Below are 21,588 nucleotides of genomic sequence, written 5' to 3'. Positions count from 1 at the left end.
AATGAACATTACAGCAAAGAATTATGTTCAACGTTTATTTCAATGTTTGTCCCTGTAAACAATTAAACAGCACCTTGTAATAAGAAGCGGAAAGATGGAGTGGTCAAAAACCCTTGGTTAGAAAGAGTTTGGGTTTATAGTTGAACAGTGAATGTGTCAGGAAAGATGTAACACCATAATTGCTTAATCACAGCAAAGGATAGCATCAATAAATTATACAAAACTGATTTATGCTGATAAAATAAATACAGTCCTTAAGCTTTCATAAGTCAAGCACAGTATTATTGCTTTGATTCTTAAAAACATCCCAGATTCAGAATGAGTGATTGTTTTTCCACTTAATACGGGACAAAAAGCACCATGACAAGTTAATCACCCTATCCTATCTTTAGTGACATCTAGCTCGTAGCTGCGACTTTGTCTGGATAGACTTTACAAAAACAGTATAGAATAACAGCAAACAATGGTGAGTTACCTGATTCCTACGCCATCTGAAACATTTGTTCATGCATACAATGGATATACTGTTCAACAACATTTCAGGAAATCTAATTCAAGAAACTATTCAGTGTTTTTCAACATTTCAAGGCACTGCAAGATTCTGATACTGAGCCAAGCGGTTTCATTTTTATCTTTACAGCAACTGTGCGTTGGCACCCCTTAATTACAAGCGAAAATGAAAGTGACTTTGGTTTCCACAACTTTGAAAAGAAGCCAGGGTTTATGTAACCGTACAGTCAGTATAGCAATGTAAAATTTGGTCCAAAGGTGGAAATTGTTCAAATAACTTACAGCAACAGAAAAAAATACAATGCAGAATTTAATACAATGGCCTTTTTTATGAATAGTTCGCTGCAGCTGTAAACATGACAGAATGTTCAAGTTATAAAAAAAAAGTGTATCCCAGAGTAAACCTGTTGGTCGAGTAAAAAAAAAAGACAGGAAAAAGAGTCTCCAAAACATCACTGTTAAAAAGTTATCAAATAGATGCCCGTGTCCTATAAAATCCTTTATCTAAACTGTATTGGAAATGCATGTGGAAAGAAAATTCCTGAAGAGTGTAAGGCATTTGTTTTAAGGAGGTAGATGGATTCACAGACTCATTGCATTTCCATTTCACGTTCAATGCCCACGTATTTCAGAGCATCAGCTTGGCTGTATCTGAAAGAGATATAATACAGTCAAAGTTAGAAGACTCCTCTGGGTTGAGACAAATAGAAACTATAACAGCCATTTTAGGCCGTATTGCATAAAATGGTGAATAAAACTATTGAACTAAAAAAACTGAAATCCCAACTAAAATATGGTTTGCAATCTACAGGCTTCCCACACCTTAGTTAAAGGATTAGTCAATTTTCTTAAAAAAAAAATGCTGATAATTTACTCAGCACCATGTCATTTCAAATGTTGATGCCTTTCTTTGTTCAGTCAAGAAGAAATTATATTTTTTGAGGAAAACATTCCAGGATTTTTCTCATTTTAATGGACTTTAATGGACCCCAACACGTAACAGTTTTAATGCAGTTTAAAATTGCAGTTTCAAAGGACTCTAAATGATCCCAAACGAGGCATAAGGTTCTTATCTCGCGAAACGATGGTCATTCTTCCTTCGGTCCTTTTACGAGCCAGCGCGACCTCACGTAATTGCATCATCACGTCAAGAGGTCACGGATGACGTATCGAAACTACGCCCCAGTGTTTACAAGTGTGTTGAAAGAGGACCGTTCAGACGTTGTTGTATGTGGAATGATACTAATTAATGTCTTTGTGTCAGTTTATCGTTTAAATGGTCCGCAAATGTGCTTTTCATGTAACATGTGACCTTTCCACGTCATTACGCAATTACGTGAGCTCGCACTAATGCGTCACACAGCCGGAGGAAGAAGAGAATCTGTGGTTTTAAAGTGTATATTTTTTATTTTTCTTATCAAAAATTACAATCGTTTCTCTAGATAAGAACCTTATGCCTTGTTTTTGATCATTTAGAGTCCTTTGAACTCCCTTGACACTGCAATTTTAAACCGCATTAAAACTGTTAAGTGTTGGGGTCCATTAATGTCCATAAAAATTAGAAAATCCTGGAATGTTTTTTCTCAAAAAACATAATTTCTTCTCGACTGAACAAAGAAAGACATCAACATTTTGGATGACATGGTGGTGAGTAAATTATCTGGATTTTTTTTAAGAAAATAAACTAATCCTTTAACTTCAAATTCAAGGACCTTTCAAGGACTTTCCGGGTCCAATACTCTCAAATTCAAGGACTACATATGGGAACACAAGTGAGAACACAAGTCACTCTTCAAGTGAGAGCAAAGTTACATTGTGTTACCGATTAAACATACATGGTTACAGTTCCCTTTCGAGGGAACTTGCTCTGCATAACTGCAGTGCGGGAAGTATGACAAGGGAGACGCAGCGTCTCGTTCCCTTCTCAGAGAAGAACAGTTACATACGTAAACAGAGCTGTTTTCATTTGTCAAACACAACTTTGCAAAAAAGCATTTTGGTATGAATTGTATACAGAAGATATAAGCATTTAAAGCGAACAGTTTAGCACATGTGCTTAAAAAGTAGGGGTGACCCCGAATAGTCGAAGATTCGATGCATCGATAGGAGAAGCCTGATTCGACTACCAATCTCACAGTCGAATCGTCGCAGATGTGTTATGAAATGAGGATCATTCAAGTTTGGCCTTATATGGGTGCACACATTATCTGATTTCACATATAACAGCTTTCTCACAGTATATTAATATACTGCATATTATGATAATGCTGCAAATAATATGTGAAGTAGCAGCTTTCAATAAATATTTTTAAAATGCGTTGTTAAATCCAACAACCCCTGTGACCGGGCTACACGGAGGTTTCTTCGTTAATAAACCATTGCCTCTTTGTTTCTACATTTAAAAGACAAAGCTGGCAATTATATTATGGCTATACTTTTCTATTCTTTTAATAATTTATTTTATTTTATTTATAAATCACTTTGGGTTATCTGATTTAACTATTTGGCTTGTGTTTAGTTTCTGTGCACTTGAGGCATTTTGCACATTTGTTCTGCACTTTGTTACTTCTGACCTTATTTTATTAAAAAAATGTATCTATTATAAACGTAAATTCTGATCTAATTTAAGTCTGTAAATTTTGGATAGCTTTTCGATGTTGCGCTATTGCGTGCTGGTCATGCTTGCGCATGTAATTTAGCCGAACGGACTAGGTGCTCTGCGTCTCATATTTAGGAGTTCAAACTAAACATTAAAAAACTGATGTTTTTCGACGAGTATAAGTTTTTAAAATGTATTTATCATACATTTTGGTTATCTTGTCAAAAGTTAAACTACAAAACAGGTAAGCCGTTTTTTTAAATTTCGGTGATGAAACGGAAACTATCTGCACCGAACCTATTTCTGCCTGACACAAATGTCTTTCTTGTGATTTAATATTATGGTCAGTCGGTGTTCACTTTCAAATGATAGCAAAGAGATTCCTGAAATAAATAATATCATCCGGTCTTTCTGTATCTAAAGTTAATACAGAGATGATCAAAGTCAAAGCAAGCAAGCAGGTATTTCTGTGCTAAATAATAACGCATAGTGTCTATAAAATCATTAATTTCAGTGTTTTTATATTATAAATTAACGTTTAATGAATTGTAAATAAAGATACGTTTTTATCATTTACAGTCACAATCATTAATTATTTGTCATTTCTCATTTGTCGGGTTTTTTTTGGTCATGAGTGCTGTGACGCGCTATATCTCCAAATTAAATAAAAACACTGAATTAGCCGAGGTTTCCAAGGCAGGATCACCTTTGTTATTTTTTTAGGTTTAGTTATCAAAATGTTTTTTTGTGTGATGTTCTGTAGATCGTGGCTTTAAAATGTTATGAGGAATAAATAAACAAATGTTGCCTTACATATTTTACCTTAAAAAAATAAATATATAAATGCATCGTCAGTTTTGACTTCGTTCATCACTTGAAAGACAGTTTTGGTCACTTTAACAGAAAGTTGTTTATGTGTGCTGCTTGTGAAAGAAAATAAAAGTTACCAATTTGTACCTGGTCTGGCCCCCTCCCAACCCATGCACACAAACATAGATGATTCGACTATCGATCGACTATGGAAAGATTCGAAAATTCTGATTCGAATATGTAAATCCTTAGTCGAGGAAACCCCTATTAAAAAGTCTAGACTTTTTATGATATTATCCTACACTACACAGGGAATAATATGGATTTTTTCCAGAAAACCTATTGCATAAAACCTGCAATAACCTGTATCTATGCATGTATATTTTCAAAAACTTCACAGGGCCTTGAATTTTTCCCCCAGATTCACAAACTTTCAAGGATTTTAAGGTCCTGTGGGAACCCTGGCTGAATCTACATAAAATCATCCTACATTATGTAAAGACCATTGAAAATGTAACCTTGATATCTTTAATATTGACTGAGTAAGGTCATGTCAATGTGAAAATAAACTTTGAATTAGATTGAGACTTTAGCCTGTTTTTTTAGTCACATTTGTAGATTAACATTGCATGGGTTACTGTGTGATTTTCTACCTGTAGTCAAAGAAGAGTTCCTCTCCAGTCTGTATGGCTCTCTTAGCAAATATGCCAATTCTGTGATCCCCATTAACCATCATGACTGTAAGAGGCAAAAAAAAAAGATCAAACCACGAGATCAGAATATACGGTCTCCTTCCTGTGATTTATTTGCAGAGCATTTCGAATGATATACCTTTTGCATAGCAGTTGGGGTTCACAGAGTGGTTGGCAAACCTGATCTTGTTTCCTTTCCTAGTTGCGTCAACGACAAAGTCTGTGGGTAAAAGTTGGAAGGTTTTTAGCCAGTCGGAAAGCAGCCACGGTTAAAGTGAAAGTTTGTCAGACTGAGGTGAGTTACCGTTATTCAGATTAAACAGGAAGCTGCACATGTATTTGTCATAGACCTTGCCTCTGCGGTCTGCTTCATCTTGGGAGATGATCTACCGGTGAAAAAATAGAAACGTGTCATTTTAGAGGAAACGCATCGTTTGGCGAGATGAAACCTGTTGATGTGTGTAATATAAAAATTCTCACCTCCCCGCAATACTCGGAGATGAACTCATTTTTCTGAACAGGCTCTTTGATGAAGATGCCCCACCCAGCCACGTCAGAAGGTGCGAGTAACAAGTGCTAAAAACAAAAGTAAATTGTAAGTAACACAGAAAAAGGACAACCTCAATTAAATTCAGCAATATTATTAATTTAATTACAACCAAAGAAAATATTATTTAAAATTATACTGTAATGTATGTTATAGATTGTTGTTATCTTGTATAGCTCAGTGGTAGAGCATTGGGCTAACAGCGCAAAAGGTAATGGGTTCAAACCCAGGGAACACACGATAATAAAAAATATATACCTTGCAATGCACTGTAAGTCGCTTTGGATAAGTGTATGCAAGATGCATGAATGTATTTTTTTGTGTTTGTAAATACTTGTTGGGCAACAATTTTAAACATTCATTATGTAATTTTTTGGGGAAAAGTTCAATATAATTTTAGGAAAATACTAAGCTAAATGTTTTTCATCTTAATTCCAGTGGCAGCTCATGACTGCTCATAAGAGGGGCGCTAATTCAAAATAAATGTTCGGAGTGTCATGTGTGTTGCTTAGATTTTTCAAAATATGTATTTGTTACGTCATGTGAACCATGTGCATCACGTGTTTTGTCAAAATAAATGCCTGCTGCACACACGTCAAACCGTTTATGATAAAAGAGACGCTCACATTCACAAAATACACCCAAGACACTCCCTTAACACTAAACTCTGATTATGCACGAGATTATGTGAGTATCTAGCAAATGTGAGCGTCTCTTTTATCATAAACCCTTTAGACGCGTCTGCAGCAGGTGCTTATTTTGACAAGACACGTGATGCACACAGGATCTCTCAATGCACAGAACACATATTTTGAAATTACGAACGACACACATGATGGGCTACATACATGTTGTAACTTGTGACGAGCTTCGCATCGAGCGCCCTCGAAAAAAGAAGTTACCGGCCGCCACTGCTTAATTCTACAATAAACAAACCTTCTTTGCTCCTCTCTGGATGCTGCAGTTCTTGCACGAGACGTTTTTACTGTCCCAGTGTTCGGCTGCCCCACAGGTGAGGCATAGGTCAGGGTCACACTCCCGTACGGCCAGGTAGCAAGGGCACTGCTTGGTGTTACATTGCGCCTTACAACGGCAACCTGGAAACCGATTCTGACCTGCAAAAAAAAAAAAAAAAAAAAAACGTGTTTAAACAACTTGACTTTAAACCTGAAATAATGAGGAACAATTTCGAAGCGGGGCAGTTTTGTCCAAATCGCAAAGCACAAATAATTTTTTTGTGTTTTGATATCAAAAAGCATGCTTAAACTGTCTGACTGGTGTGTGTGTGTTTGTTTGTGTGTGTGTGTGTGTGTGTGTGTGTGTGTGTGTGTGTGTGTGTGTGTGTGTGTGTGTGTGTGTACCTGGTAATTAACCCATTGTGGGGACCAATTGTCCCCACAAAGATAGGAATACCAGTGTTTTTGTGACCTTGTGGGGACATTTTGATGTCCCCATGAGGAAACAAGCTTATAAATCAAACAAAATGATGTTTCTTGAAAATGTGAAGTAGTAAAAGGGTTTCTGTGATGGTTGGGGTTAGGGAATGGGGTAGGTAAGGGGAATAGAATGTACAGTTTGTATGGTATAAATCCATTACGTCTATGGAATGTCCCCACAAAACATGGAAACCAGAATGTGTGTGTGTGTGTGTGTGTGTGTGTGCATGTGGCGTGTGTACTTACATTCTGAGCTACACTGGCAAAATTTCTCGCAGAAGTTTTGGGCAGTGACACAGGGGCAAGAACTGTCACATGGCTGGCGAGGGTGGTCACATGGTTGATAGTTGTACACATGATTGGAGGAGCCATCTGCAAGCAGACATTTGATGTATGTAATGCAAACTTTTGTATCTTTAGAAATCATCACAAGTGCTTGTGTCTGTGATTAAGACCAGCATGCAATCTTATGATATGATGTAGCCTTTTTGACTTTTAAAGTACAAACCTTTTTTTAATTGTATTTTTCTACAATGTGTGGCCCATAACCTAGAATAAACCCAAAGACAAAACAGTTCAAATGATATATATAATTGTTCCAATGATAATGTATTTGCTAAAATGTTCTTTAAAGAAAAACACCATCGTTCTTCAATATTTTACTATGTTCTTAGCTCAACTTAGATTAATTAATACATACCTATCTTTATTCAATGCATGCACTTAATCTTTGTACAGCGCGTAGTGAATGTGTTAGCATTTAGCCTAGCCGCATTCATTCCTTAGGATCCAAACAGGGATGAATTTAGAAGCCACCATACACTACCATGTTTTTCTTATTTAAAGACTGTTACATGAGTAGTTACACGATTAAGTATGGTGGCATAAAATAAAACGTGGCGATTTTTAAGCGGATAAAAAATTAGAACTATATTGTATGGCGAAAGAGCACTTAGTTTGCAGCACTTCGACCTCGGGCGCAGTAATATTGATGGAAGTTTGAGCGAGGGGGGGAGTAGCGCCGAGTCTTAATATAGGAAATACATGGAAGTGTTGGTGGCTCCTAAATTCATCCCTGTTTGGATCCATAGGAATGAATAGGGCTAGGCTAAATGCTAACACATTCACGACGCACTGTACAAGATTAAGTGCATGCATTGAAAAAAATATCGGTATGTATTAATTAATCTAAGTTGAGGTAAGAACATAGTTAAATATTGAAAAACGGTGGTGTTGTCCTTTAAATGGCATACCTATGTTTTCTCTTTTTCTTCCTTTGAGGAGTATCTTCATCCACTGCAGGTGCACGTGCAATAATGCTGGATTCTTTTACCCTGAATTCATAAACCTTAACAGATGCCAAAACATTTTGTAATCATTTACTCTCATAATTTACTCAGTCTCATGTTTATATTTTTGGTTTTGATGACCACAAAGGAAGACATTTTGAAGAGTGTTTGTAACCAAACCAATCAGAGGCTCCATTGAGTTCTATAGTAGGAAGAAAAGGATACTTTGGAAGTCAATGGGGCCTCTGATTGGTTTGGTTACAAACATTCTTCAAAATATCTTCCTTTGTGTTAATCAGAACAAAGACATTTTAGGGAACTATCCCTTTAAGATCAAACATATTTCAGTTAACTGACCCTACACCTTTTGAATTGCAAGTGCATTAAATATTTGCAAACCATTATTATTTACATGTTGTTAATTGCGTATTAATCTGTATGTCTATACATAAACACAAAGTAACATGAACATTACAAAATATTCCATGTACCTGTCTGCAGGTCTTTGTGCCGATGAGCTTGGCGATAGCGCAAAAGTTGTCATAGTATGTGCCGATCAGAACTCTGAAAAGAGACGCCTCTGCTCCGCTCCAGTCCACATTTTCAGGAGGCTCTGAGCTCAACTTCAACTTCACCGGAGTCTGACAGCGAGAGTTCGCCTCTGTAAAACATGCATCACACATAATACAACCATCATTACCGAGCATCATCACTTTACGCAATGCTTAACAGCCCATTAAATGGATATTTCACCATGTGGTTACAGTTCATATTATCCCCTCAATGTCTACCTGAGGAACTGGTGGTCTCATCCTTTTTGTCATCGTCATCTTTATCATTACAGTCAATCCCATCTGCCCCACCCTCTCGATCGCTGTCTGTGTCTTTAGTCTCAGCGTTAACCGTTGGGGTGCTGGGTCTGCTGCTGCTACTGCTGTTTGGTAGTCTGCCTCTGCGTCTGCCCACTGTGCGCTTAGACGGGGTCTTAGGACGCTCAGCAACCACACCTGCCGGGTACTCCCTTACCATACCATCCTAAAAAGAGCCATATGCCACTTTCAGTATGACATCACAGACTAATAAAAAATGTTACTAACCTTAAACCAACTTTTTCATACTTCATGAAGTTTTCTGATTGTCTTCAGGGCTTTATTTCAGATGTGTGAGCATTGTAATACACTTGCCTGAACCATATACATGTAGCAATAAATACCACACGGTTTGCCGTCCTCCAGACTTTCCACGTTCTTGCGCTTGTAAGTGTTTGGGGTTGCATGAAAAGCTGTAAATCAATGAAAGAAGTTTCAGTAAATAAAGCCAAAGTTTCAAGGAGAGCATTTAATGCGGCGTTTGCTTACGATGAAGAAAGCAGTCGTATTTGAAGCAACGCCTGCAGAAAAGCGTGTGGAAGGAGTGCAGACTCTGCTCTCTCTGCACAGACTTGGCGTTTGGTCCATCGATGTTGGGCGTACACTCGGGTGGGAGGGCTCCCGGGAGCTGCTGCTCAGTGAGCTCCTTATACCTGCAGAGAGAGGAAGTGACATCACTAATCAGAATATTGTAGTTCTGAGAAACGTCTGCTGGGATTGTTTCATGAATATATCTGACATACTTCTCTTTAAGTTCTTCAGGTGAGCCTTTATCAGGAAACATGGATGAAATGGCTTCGAAGATTTTATCGGTGGGGAATTTTTTTGATTCGTCACTGTTGTGACCTGTTGCACGGGAAAACAAGAAACAGAGATGCGATCAGATCGAGATTATGGAACAACGAGACATTGTATAAAATACAGCCTGTTTTATGCAATTGAAGTCTTGAATTTCATAAAACTCAGCATGCCATAGTTTTAAATAGTCACTTTGTCTTTAAAAAAAAATGTTATCTTAACACATTTTAATAGCTTTTGTATCAGAACTACGAATTACCACAGACTTTGTCTTGCGAGAATTTATTGAACGTGAGCGTCTCTTATTATAAACCCATCAACATGTGAACCATGTGCATCATGCGTCTTGTCAAAATACGTGCTTGCGGCACACATGATGCAACAAACACATATTTTGACATGATGAGTAACATGCAACACTTCAAACACATATTTTGTGTCACCAGCCGCCACTGCTTATACCAACAATCTTACTTTCAGAATTAGGTTGGTCCTTATGAGAATCCTCAGGGTCATCTTTTCCATCACAAAGGTCCATCTTTTCCAATTTGCAGTCGTGCTGATCTTCCTCTTCATCATCATCATCATCATTGTCACTGTACTGATTGAGTGCATTCACCAGCTCCACAAATATCTCATCATTTATAAATCCACACTCTGCATACAGAACAGATAACAGAAACGGTTTTACTCAAAAACCTGTACTTAAAGGAACAGTATGTAAGAAATGTATATCAATTAAACATAAAATGGCCCTGATATGTCACAAGACATTAAGAAATAATTTTCATTTCAAATACTTATATCACTGACAACAGTGGTCTGGCCAGGATATTGTCATTTAAAAAGTGGAGTTGCAGCCCTCAACTGATGTTTATGTTGTCATTTTGCAATACCAGTTTTGGCCACAATCCTACATACTGTTCCTTTAATACAGTAACTGCAGAAACGTTAACTCTTTTTAAAAGCAATAGTTGCTTTTACTTTTTATACATTTTAAACAAGAATATTTTACCTTGATCACCATGCACTTTTCCATCATAGTTTTTAATAAGCTCTTCAATAAAGGTGCCATCTTGATCCAGGATTTCATCACCCATGTATGGGATGTTGTGCAATACGGTCTCATCTTCAACCTTGAACAGAATGCAAGATTTATGGCAAATGGCTTTATCACTTGAAATTCTCAGACACACACACACACACAAATCTAAGTTTATTTTACCATAAAATTCTGCTGGAGTGGTGACCATGAGTACATGACTGGCACGGAGGCCACAGCGTTCAGGGTTTTGAGAGGAATGACTTGTCTGTTGAACTCGGAGAAGCCGCTGTCAACCGTACACTGCGAAATGAAGAAGTTGTGTTTGATTTCAATTAGGGTATAAGAAAATAAAAAGGTACATCAGAACATATCCAGTATGTGGAAAACTATTCTACCGGTTACATCTTAATCATCTTATGACTGTTGGCACAAAATGGTAACAGACATTTTAATCATCAATACTTACACAGAGTTACACTTTTAAGTATCATCTTTTAAAGATCCTGTTCTTTCTGTGTTTTTAAAGCTTTGGTTGTGTTTACAGTGCGCAATGTAACATGTGTTCATGTTTCACGTGTAAAAAACCGCTGTATTTTTTACACAATTGACTTATTTGTATACTGCTGCATCACTGTCCTCAAAACAGGCTTGTTCTACTAAGTCCCTCCTTCAAAAATACGTTTCGAGTTCTGATTGTGAAGTTTGTTTAGTGTGTTTTGATTCGATAGCAGCTTAGCGTGCCGTTAGCTTAGCTGGCCACTGACGTATTTCTGTGGGCGGAGTTTAGTCTAAAAACTGTTCATCTGACATCATTAAAGCAGGAAGTAGAATAGGGTTGCAGTCTAAACCGTCCGAAAAATATATCGCCTGGCAGTGAACTTTGAGCTTTAGTATTTTGCAGGTATTATTTATGTTATTATAGCAACATTACACACTAAACTAGGGTTTAAAAATGGGATCAGAAAGAACTTGACCTTTAATTATGAGATTAGGAGCATCAAAGCTTGGTTTTACATTAGGTATGTTTACATGCCACTGGACATGAACACAAATGTATCTGAATTAGCAGATTAATTCGAACCTCTCTGGTCCCTCTTAAGGAGCTTACAGGTGTCATAATATGAACAGGCTGTATCCGTCTCAGTTTCCATTCCTGGTTCAATATGTCTGTACGCTCCAAGATCTTCTGTCTGTTGGAGTTGAACATGCTCTGCACAACAGAAAAAAAAACATTTCAATGAGAAAACATGATAAAGACAGGCAGGCTGCTTTCTATGGCATCTAGTGTCATCCATAGAAACGGAAAACCTTTTCAGAATTACAATTATGGAAACGTGAGGAAAAAAGTGACAAACAGGGTTTTATTGTGCAGCTTTGATGTATTAGCCCATGGATCACCTTGACTTCGTCTGCCCTCCTGAAACGTTTGAGCTGCCGCAGTCGCATGTACTCAGACTTCACTCGCCTCCTCCAGCAAAGCGGACCTTTCTCTGATTTCCTCCCAGTCAATCCCATGATTTCCCTATAGACATATAAAGTGTAGTTATATATTCATGTTGGATTATTAAACAAAAATGCATTCAAACCCAGAGTGTTTTGTGGTATAATGGGGATATAAATGTAGAACCTGATTGGATCTGATTGACAATTCTATAATATAATCTGTTGAGGTTATCTAACATTTTGCAGATATGTGGGATGAATATGTAACAGAGCAGCTGAGTTATTACGTGGCAAGCTAGACTGTGACACAGTGTCATTTGTAAGTTCACAGGCTTCCACTCCTACAGTAAGTTTTCCCGGTGTTTGCTTAGCATTGCTTTAAGCTCATGTTCATTCAATTTGCAAAGTTACATACATTACTCAATTTAATTGATGAACTTTATTTCCATACTCAAGGTCTATTAGGAAAACACTTAAAACAAACAATACATAACAAAGTAGTACAATACACTCAAAAAGCCAGTTATACCAAGGTTTTCTGTACTTCAACCTGCAACAACTGGCAGTACTAAGGAGCACCCTGTTCAAGACATTTTTCAAAACACTGTTCAAATATTAAAGTTCAGAGCAAGACAAAGTCTAAAAGTATAATTTGTAAAAAGTAGTGAAGGAGGAAAACCTCTTGCCTGTGTGTTGTATATTAGAACATTCTACATTGTTTTAATTATATTTTAGTATTAATTATTTATTTTATATTTATTTATTATACATTTAACTTATTTTATTTAATTTGTTTGGTATAGCTCTTTTACTTTAACTTTGGTATTATAATTTATTTACAGTACAATGACTGTTAAAACCAGCTTCAACTGGAAGTAAGTGTGTTAAATGTTTAAAACCAGACCGTTTTTTGATTATTGAAAAATATATCCTTTTGATGAATTGTTTAGTCATTGAGGCTGTAATCTAAGGCTTTTTTTACATAATCCCTTCTGGTAAATGGTTTTTACAGCCCACATACATAGAACAGGCAGATATTTTGCTATTGAATGTTGTGTAAGTGCAGTTTATAGGAAATTGGTCTAATATAGGGATGGGAGGGTATGAAAATTTCATATCATGATTATAGTGACCAAAGTTATCAGGGTTATCAATATTATAATGGTTTTGTTCAAATGAGATTAAAATGTTCAAAAAGAACTGATACACACACTGAAAACATTTGAACATTGCAGTTTTATTTTTGAAAATCACAATTTATTATTTCATGTCCCTGAAATTATTTCTGTGGTAAATAAATAAATAAATCTGTCTAATAAGTTTACCATGAATGAATGCAATACATGATCCCTTAAATGCCTTATTGTGCAAAAAAAACGATGTTGCATGTGCACGCCTGATTCTGGCTGGACAGGATTTACCGTAAGTTATCAAAATCACAGTAATCAAACATGGTTGTAATGATAAAATACAGTTTATGTTCTAAATCAAAATATTGGCTTATATATCACCTCTTTTCGAGTTAATATCGGCATCGGCCCCTAAAAATGCATATCGGTCGGGCTCTAGTTTTCTCAAAAGTGACTGGTATTGTACCACAGTAAACACAGGATTTTACAGATTAAACCTCCAAACGACAAATTTAAGCATAAGATTTTTCATTGAAGCAGAAAAGGATTGTACTTTTGTCTTACACCATCCTACAGTCTTTCCTCTAGGATCCTCATACAGTGATTGCTCCATGATCCTTATTAGCCCCTTTTCCACCGAGAAGTGCTGGTTCGCAGCAAGAACCTAATTTCAAATCAGTTCTTTCTTTTTTAAAGTCACTGTAAGCAACCTAAAGCTTACATGATAGGCTTTCTTTCTTAAAGGGGTGGTAAAGTGGATGTTTTTGAATAGGGCTGGGTATCGATTCAGATGTTCCAGATCTATTCAATTTCAATTCACAAGCTATCAAATTGATTCGATTTCGGTTCAATTTTCGATTCCGGTTCTCGGGTCGGTTTTTATACTCGATTTTCAATTCAACTCAATGAATATAGATTTAATACAAATACTATATTAATAAAAAATAGCAGTGAACATAAGTTTACAAGTGGGTAATTAAGAAAAAGAAATTAAAAGCCACAACACTATGGTTGTCGTCTTGCTTGCGAAATCTAAAACGCTTCCACACCTCTTACTTTGTATGTGAAGGTGGCATCAACGTCGATGGCGCGCCTAAAACCGCCATTTTAAGCACTCAATGAAAGAATGACAGGCTCCTTGGCAACATCGCGCAGGGCAAAAAAAGAGGGTGACATCTAGTGAAGAAGACTAGTAATTTGATTAACGTTAATCTTACGTTCAATGTTTGCAGTAAAAATATGGGGGGGGGGCGATTCTGCTCTTTGAGAATCGATTCTGAATCGACCACGTAAAAAAAAACATGATTAATCGAAAAATCAATTTTTTTTGCCTAGCCCTATTTTTGAAGGTTGATTGTGTTAATGGGGCGTTGAACTGTGTACAAAAACGCATTATTTTTCACATATTTTACCTTTATTATACACCATTTCCATTCTCCTAAAAAGGAGCTATACAGAAATATACAATACACTCTGATTGGTTAGCTGGCCCAGTGTGTTGTGATTCACTATCTACAGTAATCGTTACTGACTGTATAGCACCTTTAGTTTTGTCTTAATGAGTGTAGCCAAATATCTATCGCCAAAACTACGAGTCCGTTAAGAAAACAAACCATGGCTTTACTACATTGACCAAACAAAACACAAAACCATGTTTAGTGTGCATGCGAGTAACACTACATATCAAAGAATAATTTACACTGATCACACAAATTACAAAATACCAACATTCAAAGTTCACTGGTGGGATTAAAAAGAAGTTTGCAGGCGTTTGTCAGCACTTAGCTAACTGGCTAGTGACGCAAAACATCACGGACCTATTTTTACATCCTTCTACAAATAAAAGCATCCCAACATTGCACCACCCGCTTTGTTGCGCGTTTAGTTTTTGTAATTTTTGAGGGTCGTGGTGTTATAATCAAGGACTCCTTTAAAATTAACCAACAAAGGAGTAGTAAAAAAGATGTACAATAAATTATATTACTATTAGCTATATCTTTATGTGGATTTGGGGTATTTATGTTATCTGGGTACTGAAATGACAGGTGCATGAGCTCTTTGGCACCCCTACTGGTAATATTATAATCTGAGGCAACATTTAACTAAAACTAAACCTAGCAACATGTTAAAAAGCCGTTAATTCAGACAAACAGAACAAAAGCAGATCTAGTAAATGCAAATATACGATAATAAAACTTTAAAGAAATACAATTTATAGAACTGAGATGATGTATTAACATTAAGACATGCGATAGAGGATTAATACTTATTAAATATAATATGAATATCGATATCTCGGTGTAATTGTATTCGTTCCAATGTTTTTCATTATGAACATGTAAAATTATAGAAAGGTATACTGCTAATTTTGAAAAACCCGCGAATGAACAATATATATCCACGTGCTTAATTCAATGTAACAATGTCATTCACAAACATCAATCTGTTACATTACAATGTTGACAGAACAATAAAGACAATCTATCCACTAAGCTGCTGGTTATTAATGCAGATACCGCAAAAGTTTGACCAAAACACTGAATGACAATGAGACTAAATAACAGCTCGTTAAGGGGATGATAACCAGGTCAAATAATCAGACACAACACTTACCATTACTTCCTTATATCACATTAACTTTATCACTACCTGTCAGCAGAGTAGTACATGTCTCGCGTGAATACTAAACTGTCTATAATTTACCCAGACACGACTGATGTCTTTAAAATGTTTATATTTGAAATTAACTCGCTAACTGGTTAGCTGGGTTATCTCAACCGAAGACTCAACATGCTTAACATCCTGATATAACTATTTCTTAACTGTTTAACGTTACAATGTTTACCTGCAGGTGGAGATCAGTCCACATTCAATCGTGTCAGTTTTTCGTCTGTTTGTCAGCGCTGTCACCGGGTTAAGATGATCGGTTAAGTCGGCTAGCTAACCCAGCTAGCTCGCAACAGAGGGTCGTTTCAACCTCCGCACGTCCGCGTTACCAGTACCGGCGAGCCTCGATAAACAAAAGACAAGCGCTCTTCTGCATCTGTGTCTTGTAGTATTAGTTTTGTCAGAGGTTTATCTATTTTGGCGGAGGCAGACCGTAACCGAATGTAAATTAAATTCGTTGTGTTTATAAATCTCAATATTTCCGTTTCTTTAAGTATTGAAACCCGCTCAGTCTGTCGTTTATACTCAGAATTCGCCGCCCACCTCGGGCACTGCAGAATCAACGAGCGCCAAACAGATGAACCAATCAGAAGCAGCCATGTTCGAGATGCTCAATATCACGGAGTTTGATTGGTCGGGCGCTATCCGGGAATCGACCAATCGGATGCGTGACTGCAGTGGGGGCCCAGGAGTGGGGGCCATGTGAAGAAGTTCTCTTTGTTCTTGATTTTGAACGAATGCATCTTTTTGTAAAACCTAAAAACCGGCGCGCCAGTACCCGGATTTTTAATACTATCATGCCATCTGATTGCTAATGCGTTTGCGTTACAAAGTATAATGCGAATAAGGGTCTTGTTTCTTTTAGTAAACTGGTCAGAGGTTAACCACGCATAGGGTTGGAGGAAATACTGAAAGTAAACATATCCATATGGCCAGCAACTCGATACAGTAAACATGTCATTCTGTTTTAGCATTGAACTGTGCCATTTCCTTTGGACTTGGGTCAACTGGTTTATTTAGTACCACCCACTCATAGAGAATCTCTTAAGAGGGCTATGACATCAGCACACAACAAATCCGACCAATGCAGTTTTGCTTACTTAACATAAATCCAGTGACGTAAATGTTTGCATACACCAGCATCCTGTACCTACACTAAAACCAGCAAGTAAACCCACTCTCTTTGCTATAAACATTAAGTTAATAACCAAAAACAGATCAATAGCAAAATCCTGCACAGATTTCTCAAGTTGTAATTTTCAGTAAAAAATTATAGTTGATCGATTTTAATATTAAAATCAAGAACATAAAAAGACATAATCTAGAGTAGTGGTCTCCAACATGGTGCCATTGCCCGCACAGAGTCTGCGAGTTGCCCGGCAGAGCACATTCTATTAATAGCTGCAATTTTAATATTTTTTACATATTTTTTAATATTTCCTTGGCTTCTTTTATGCATTTTAACATTTTAAACAATGATAAAACAGATCAACAAATAAAATAAAATCAAGTGAAACAATAAAAATTGAGTAGACTATTAAAAAAGTAAACCTCCAGGTTGTTTTATCTATTGTTGTAGTCCTTGCCCACAAAATGGTTGGAGACCCCTGATTTAGAGTTTCAACCTTGGTACTTTAGGTCAGTAAGATGTTTTTTTTAACACCATTCCTGCATCTATTGCTATATTCATAATAATATTCATAAATGTTGGCACAAGTTTGGTGGTCGGACTTTTTAGCATGTCCACTTCACCTAGTCTTGTGTGTCTTTGGACTGTGTTCAGACCCCAAACCCACGCTAACACAGCAAGAACATGCAATGCAGAATCCACACAGAAAGACCTCCTGATGCAGTCAATAACATGAAGCATGATATTCCTCACACATGACCTTCTGACCAATTCATGACAGCCACTCAATTTACATTTTACATTATTTTATTTAAAAGACTTGGAAGAAGAAATCCAATAAACAGTGCTTGGTTCGGAATGAAAATATTAAATGTTTTGATCCCAGAAACAAAAAATACAAAACCAGAAACTAAATCAAAACATTCTTTTTTTCTGAAGGTGACCAAATTCCTCCAGACATCAACCATTTTATGGCAACTGCATTCATGTAAAGTTCATTGTTTCTTTGAATCTCTTAGAGCTCATCCTTCTTTTGTGATAATTTTGTGGCGTGCTTCTCCACAAATTTGCTCAGTTCCTCCATGTCCCTTTTACCACCTTCAAATTTGATTGGGCTCTGCTTGCTGTTACTGGGAGCAAAGTAGATTGTAGGGAAACCCTCTACTTTATAACGCTCATGTGGCACATCATTAGCAGTGGCATCCATTTTGGCGATGACAAGATTTTTCTCATTCTTGTATTTCTTTCCGAGAGCAGTGTAATCTGGATCCAGCTTTTTACAGTGGCCACACCACGGTGCATAAAACTCAATTAGTACGTCTTTTTTAGTGTCCATCACAATGTCATCAAACGTTTTTCCAACTACAACCTTCACTGGTCCTTTGTTGCTTTTGGGAGTAGGTTGAGACTTTACAATGGGTTTCACTTTGCCTGTTAGAGACAAAAAGAAATACGCATTGATTTTAACTATTTGTAGTTACAGGACCTGTTGTCAAAGCCCTAATTAAACAGATAATCCAAATTTTGATTTGATTTTATTTGCATTTTTAGCTGTAGGTTTAAATAACAAAATATATTTTCACTAAATGGACTAAATACATGACATGCAATAACACACATCAATAGTATGTTTAATTTTTTTATAATCAATAAAAACATGTTTGTTTTATACGAAATAGATAAACCAATTTACCTTTCTTAAAGGCTTTAACAAAGCTTCGAAGCACATCCACATCAAATTCCTCTGGCTCCATGGCATATTTCTTTCCTCCGTCACCAAGAATGGCAACATTCACCTCTTCACCACTTTCACTCAGTCCAAGACTTTTCAATTCATCAGCATAGTCTTCCTCATCCGCAATGGCAAATGTGTACTCAGGGAAGTCCTTAGCTACTTCAAGCACTTTGCTTCTCCAAAACTGTGTCGCTGTGGATTGTGGAATAGATAACAAATGCAGTTAGTTATGCACAAATGGGAACAAATCGAAATTGTATAGTGAGCTACAGGTATCATCTTGACAATTTGTATAAAGTAAAGCCACAGCCTCAGGATGTTATGATACATACCAACTCTGTAATCAAAGCTGAAGTCTACTCCATAATACACAACCACAAGAGGTCGTTTGGTGTATCTCTTGGCATCATTGCTCGGTTTTCTATGTCCGACCAAAGGTAGTATGTGTTTCTTAAAGAAATCTTGCAATTCTGAAGCAAGTGTGGAATCCTTTAAAAAAAATGTGAACAATCCTTTAGGTCAAGGACCCATAATTGCATCTCTAACATTGTGTTGCATATACAAAACTTACTTTAATTGATAGTGAATGAGATGCTGGCTCATATTTAGATCTAAACTTCTCTGGGTGAAGCATGAGAACTTGTCCTGGAGAAGCTTTGAGGAATTTTGCAACTTCATCATTGAACACATGTATAAACTTGTAGTCATCCCGCAAAGAGTTACCTTCAGGAAAAAAAGGAAGAGTAAGCTATTGGTATCAAAAGTATGTGTGACATCTTACGCAATGCATAATTTTAAAACATACATGCTTCTTGATAGATCTCATATTCAGCATCTTCTTCACTGGAGAAAACACCAATAATCACAACATCATCTCCGTCTTTGAGGAGCTCCTGAACTTGTTTGAGAGACTGCACTTGCTTTGAAGGAGTACCTGCTTGGTCTGACATGTAACCAACAATACCTACACAAAAACAAGAATGAGAGATTATAATCCTTTGATTTTTATACACTAATTTTTTTTTAAACATAGTATTTATAGAATGTAATGTAAATAGCCTACCAAAATTCTCCCTTGGTCCATTATAGTCAAAAGCTTTGCCCTTTCTGAAGATTTTAAGCGTTGGGTAGCCACTAACCCCAAACCGGGTTGCCAAATCGCTCTCTGCGGTAGCATCAACTTTAGCCAATGGAATAGGAGGAGTGCGTTTGCTAAGCTCCTTAGCAGCCTTTTCATACTCAGGTGCAAGTCTTTTACAGTGGCCACACCTGTTGGAATATTTAAACACAATATTAGAACTGCACACAAAGAAAAATTCTGACAAAGCGCACACACATACAAGGGTACATGCAAAATAACTCTGATACAAACCAGGGTGCATAGAACTCCACTAAGATGATGTCAGCATTGTTCACAACGTCATCGAAATTATCCTTAGTCAGGACTAGGGTGGCCTCTGGTGGAGGTTTCCAGTCTGGTTGGGCAACTTCTTTAACTCGTTCCAAAATGTCTGCAAATTGAAAGTCACGTTCATACTGAATGAAACCTCAGGGCAACCTAAATGACTTCAGAAAGTAAAGGCACACAAACATTCAAGCTCACTCACCTTTCTCACTTCGTTCCCCATCATAGTCTATCGGTTCCCCCTTTTTCAAGATTTTGATGGTGGGATACCCAGAAACCTCAAACCTACTGCCCAAAGCAGTAGCCTGAGTGGCATCAACCTTTGCCACTGGAATAGGCGGGTCGTTCTCTTTAAGCGTCTGGGCGATCTTCTCATACTCTGGAGCAAACTGTTTGCAGTGGCCACACCTGAAAAAGTTTCATGTTTGCACGATCAATATCCCTGGCAGCTGGCTGTGATGGGTCTCCCATTTATGTGGAGGCACTGAACTTACCATGGTGCATAAAACTCCACCAGCACTGTGTCTTTGCCCTCAATGAAGGTGTCAAAATTTTTATCTGTCAAGACCAGCACCCCATTCTCCTCCTTAACTTCAGTGTCATCTGTATCATCGTCGTCATCATCACCATCATCATCATCTTCTTCCTCCTCACCAGGAGCTTCTACTGAATCTGAAATTAAAGTCAATTTAATGCACACCAAATAAATAATGCACCTATCATCAATTTGTTTCAGAGATGCAAAGACGTTTGATATTAATTTCTTTGTTGCTAGGAAACATGCAGCATTGCATTATTATAAAAGCTAGCAAGCTAGCAACTATATAATCGTTGCAAGACACTTTTCAGCTGTAAATATGCCAATAACAATCTTACCATCTTTTGCATCATCTTCACATCGGCCGGGTAATATAAAGTGTGTCACACCGAGCAGCACTATCAACAAAAGCGTAATCTTCCTCATTATCTCTGCCTCTTTTCGTTAGCTTAGCGAATTACACAAGCCTCATACACTGTTATTGGACTTCAAATCTACTTAAACTATTACTATTAGTAATACTGAAGAGACCGTTTGCATTAAACGATGTGGCTCACGTCAACACAACTCATGCTTTCTGTCTAAAAGCATTTTTCTGACTTTGCTTCCCCACGCCTTCACTTGAACTTGTCTGACTTGCCACGCTCCGATTGGCTGTCTGAGGAAAAATGTGGCCAATCATCGATCGCCACTCAAGTCCGTAACTCACGCACGTTCGAAACCGCAATTGGTGGTCTGCTGAGAGCTGCAAGTTGCTTGGATAGTTTATTGTGAAAGGGAGGAGTTGAAATGCCGGAAGTGAAACGATAACTTGGAGCAAGTTATGTGAAGCAATTTGTTTGTTTGTTCAACTCCTTTTAATTTAAAATTCTTGAAATTAACATTTACGCTATTCATACATTTCAAAGTAAAAAATACGTTTTAATACATGTGTTTTATTTCAAAT

The 21,588-nt window shown here is 37.1% G+C and overlaps 2 protein-coding genes across 3 annotated transcripts; both read right to left on the bottom strand.

Annotated features, from left to right (window-relative positions):
* Nucleotides 1-21: 21 nt before the first annotated feature.
* ezh2 (enhancer of zeste 2 polycomb repressive complex 2 subunit) lies at nt 22-16,394 on the bottom strand. 2 transcript variants are annotated; one of them, XM_065258072.2, is made up of 20 exons: nt 16,014-16,394; nt 11,994-12,117; nt 11,704-11,805; nt 10,776-10,895; nt 10,566-10,686; nt 10,025-10,207; nt 9,496-9,598; nt 9,242-9,405; nt 9,068-9,165; nt 8,675-8,918; nt 8,375-8,544; nt 7,848-7,942; nt 7,103-7,143; nt 6,841-6,966; nt 6,095-6,273; nt 5,092-5,187; nt 4,916-4,997; nt 4,751-4,831; nt 4,573-4,657; nt 22-1,161 (listed from the first exon to the last, which is right to left on the bottom strand). In XM_065258072.2, exons 2-20 carry the CDS (start codon nt 12,108-12,110, stop codon nt 1,101-1,103), a joined length of 2,268 nt encoding a protein of 755 aa, XP_065114144.1. In that variant the 5' UTR covers nt 12,111-12,117; nt 16,014-16,394; the 3' UTR covers nt 22-1,100. The 2 variants fall into 2 exon arrangements, with proteins under 2 accessions (XP_065114144.1, XP_065114143.1); XM_065258071.2 differs by having other exon boundaries at nt 11,677-11,805; nt 16,014-16,393.
* Nucleotides 16,395-17,753: 1,359 nt separating this feature from the next.
* pdia4 (protein disulfide isomerase family A, member 4) lies at nt 17,754-21,286 on the bottom strand. The gene is made up of 10 exons (XM_065258069.2): nt 20,981-21,286; nt 20,599-20,776; nt 20,307-20,512; nt 20,072-20,210; nt 19,763-19,968; nt 19,505-19,663; nt 19,271-19,422; nt 19,032-19,188; nt 18,658-18,891; nt 17,754-18,395 (listed from the first exon to the last, which is right to left on the bottom strand). The coding sequence occupies exons 1-10, from the start codon at nt 21,066-21,068 to the stop codon at nt 17,980-17,982; spliced, it is 1,935 nt and encodes a 644-aa protein (XP_065114141.1). The 5' UTR covers nt 21,069-21,286; the 3' UTR covers nt 17,754-17,979.
* Between the last annotated feature and the right edge of the window lie 302 nt (nt 21,287-21,588).

The sequence above is a fragment of the Paramisgurnus dabryanus genome, chromosome 22 (genome assembly GCF_030506205.2).
Source record: "Paramisgurnus dabryanus chromosome 22, PD_genome_1.1, whole genome shotgun sequence".
In the NCBI taxonomy this organism is placed as follows: Eukaryota; Metazoa; Chordata; class Actinopteri; order Cypriniformes; family Cobitidae; genus Paramisgurnus; species Paramisgurnus dabryanus.
The sequence above is the reverse complement of the archived record's forward strand: the minus strand, read 5'-3'. Positions and strand labels throughout refer to the sequence as shown.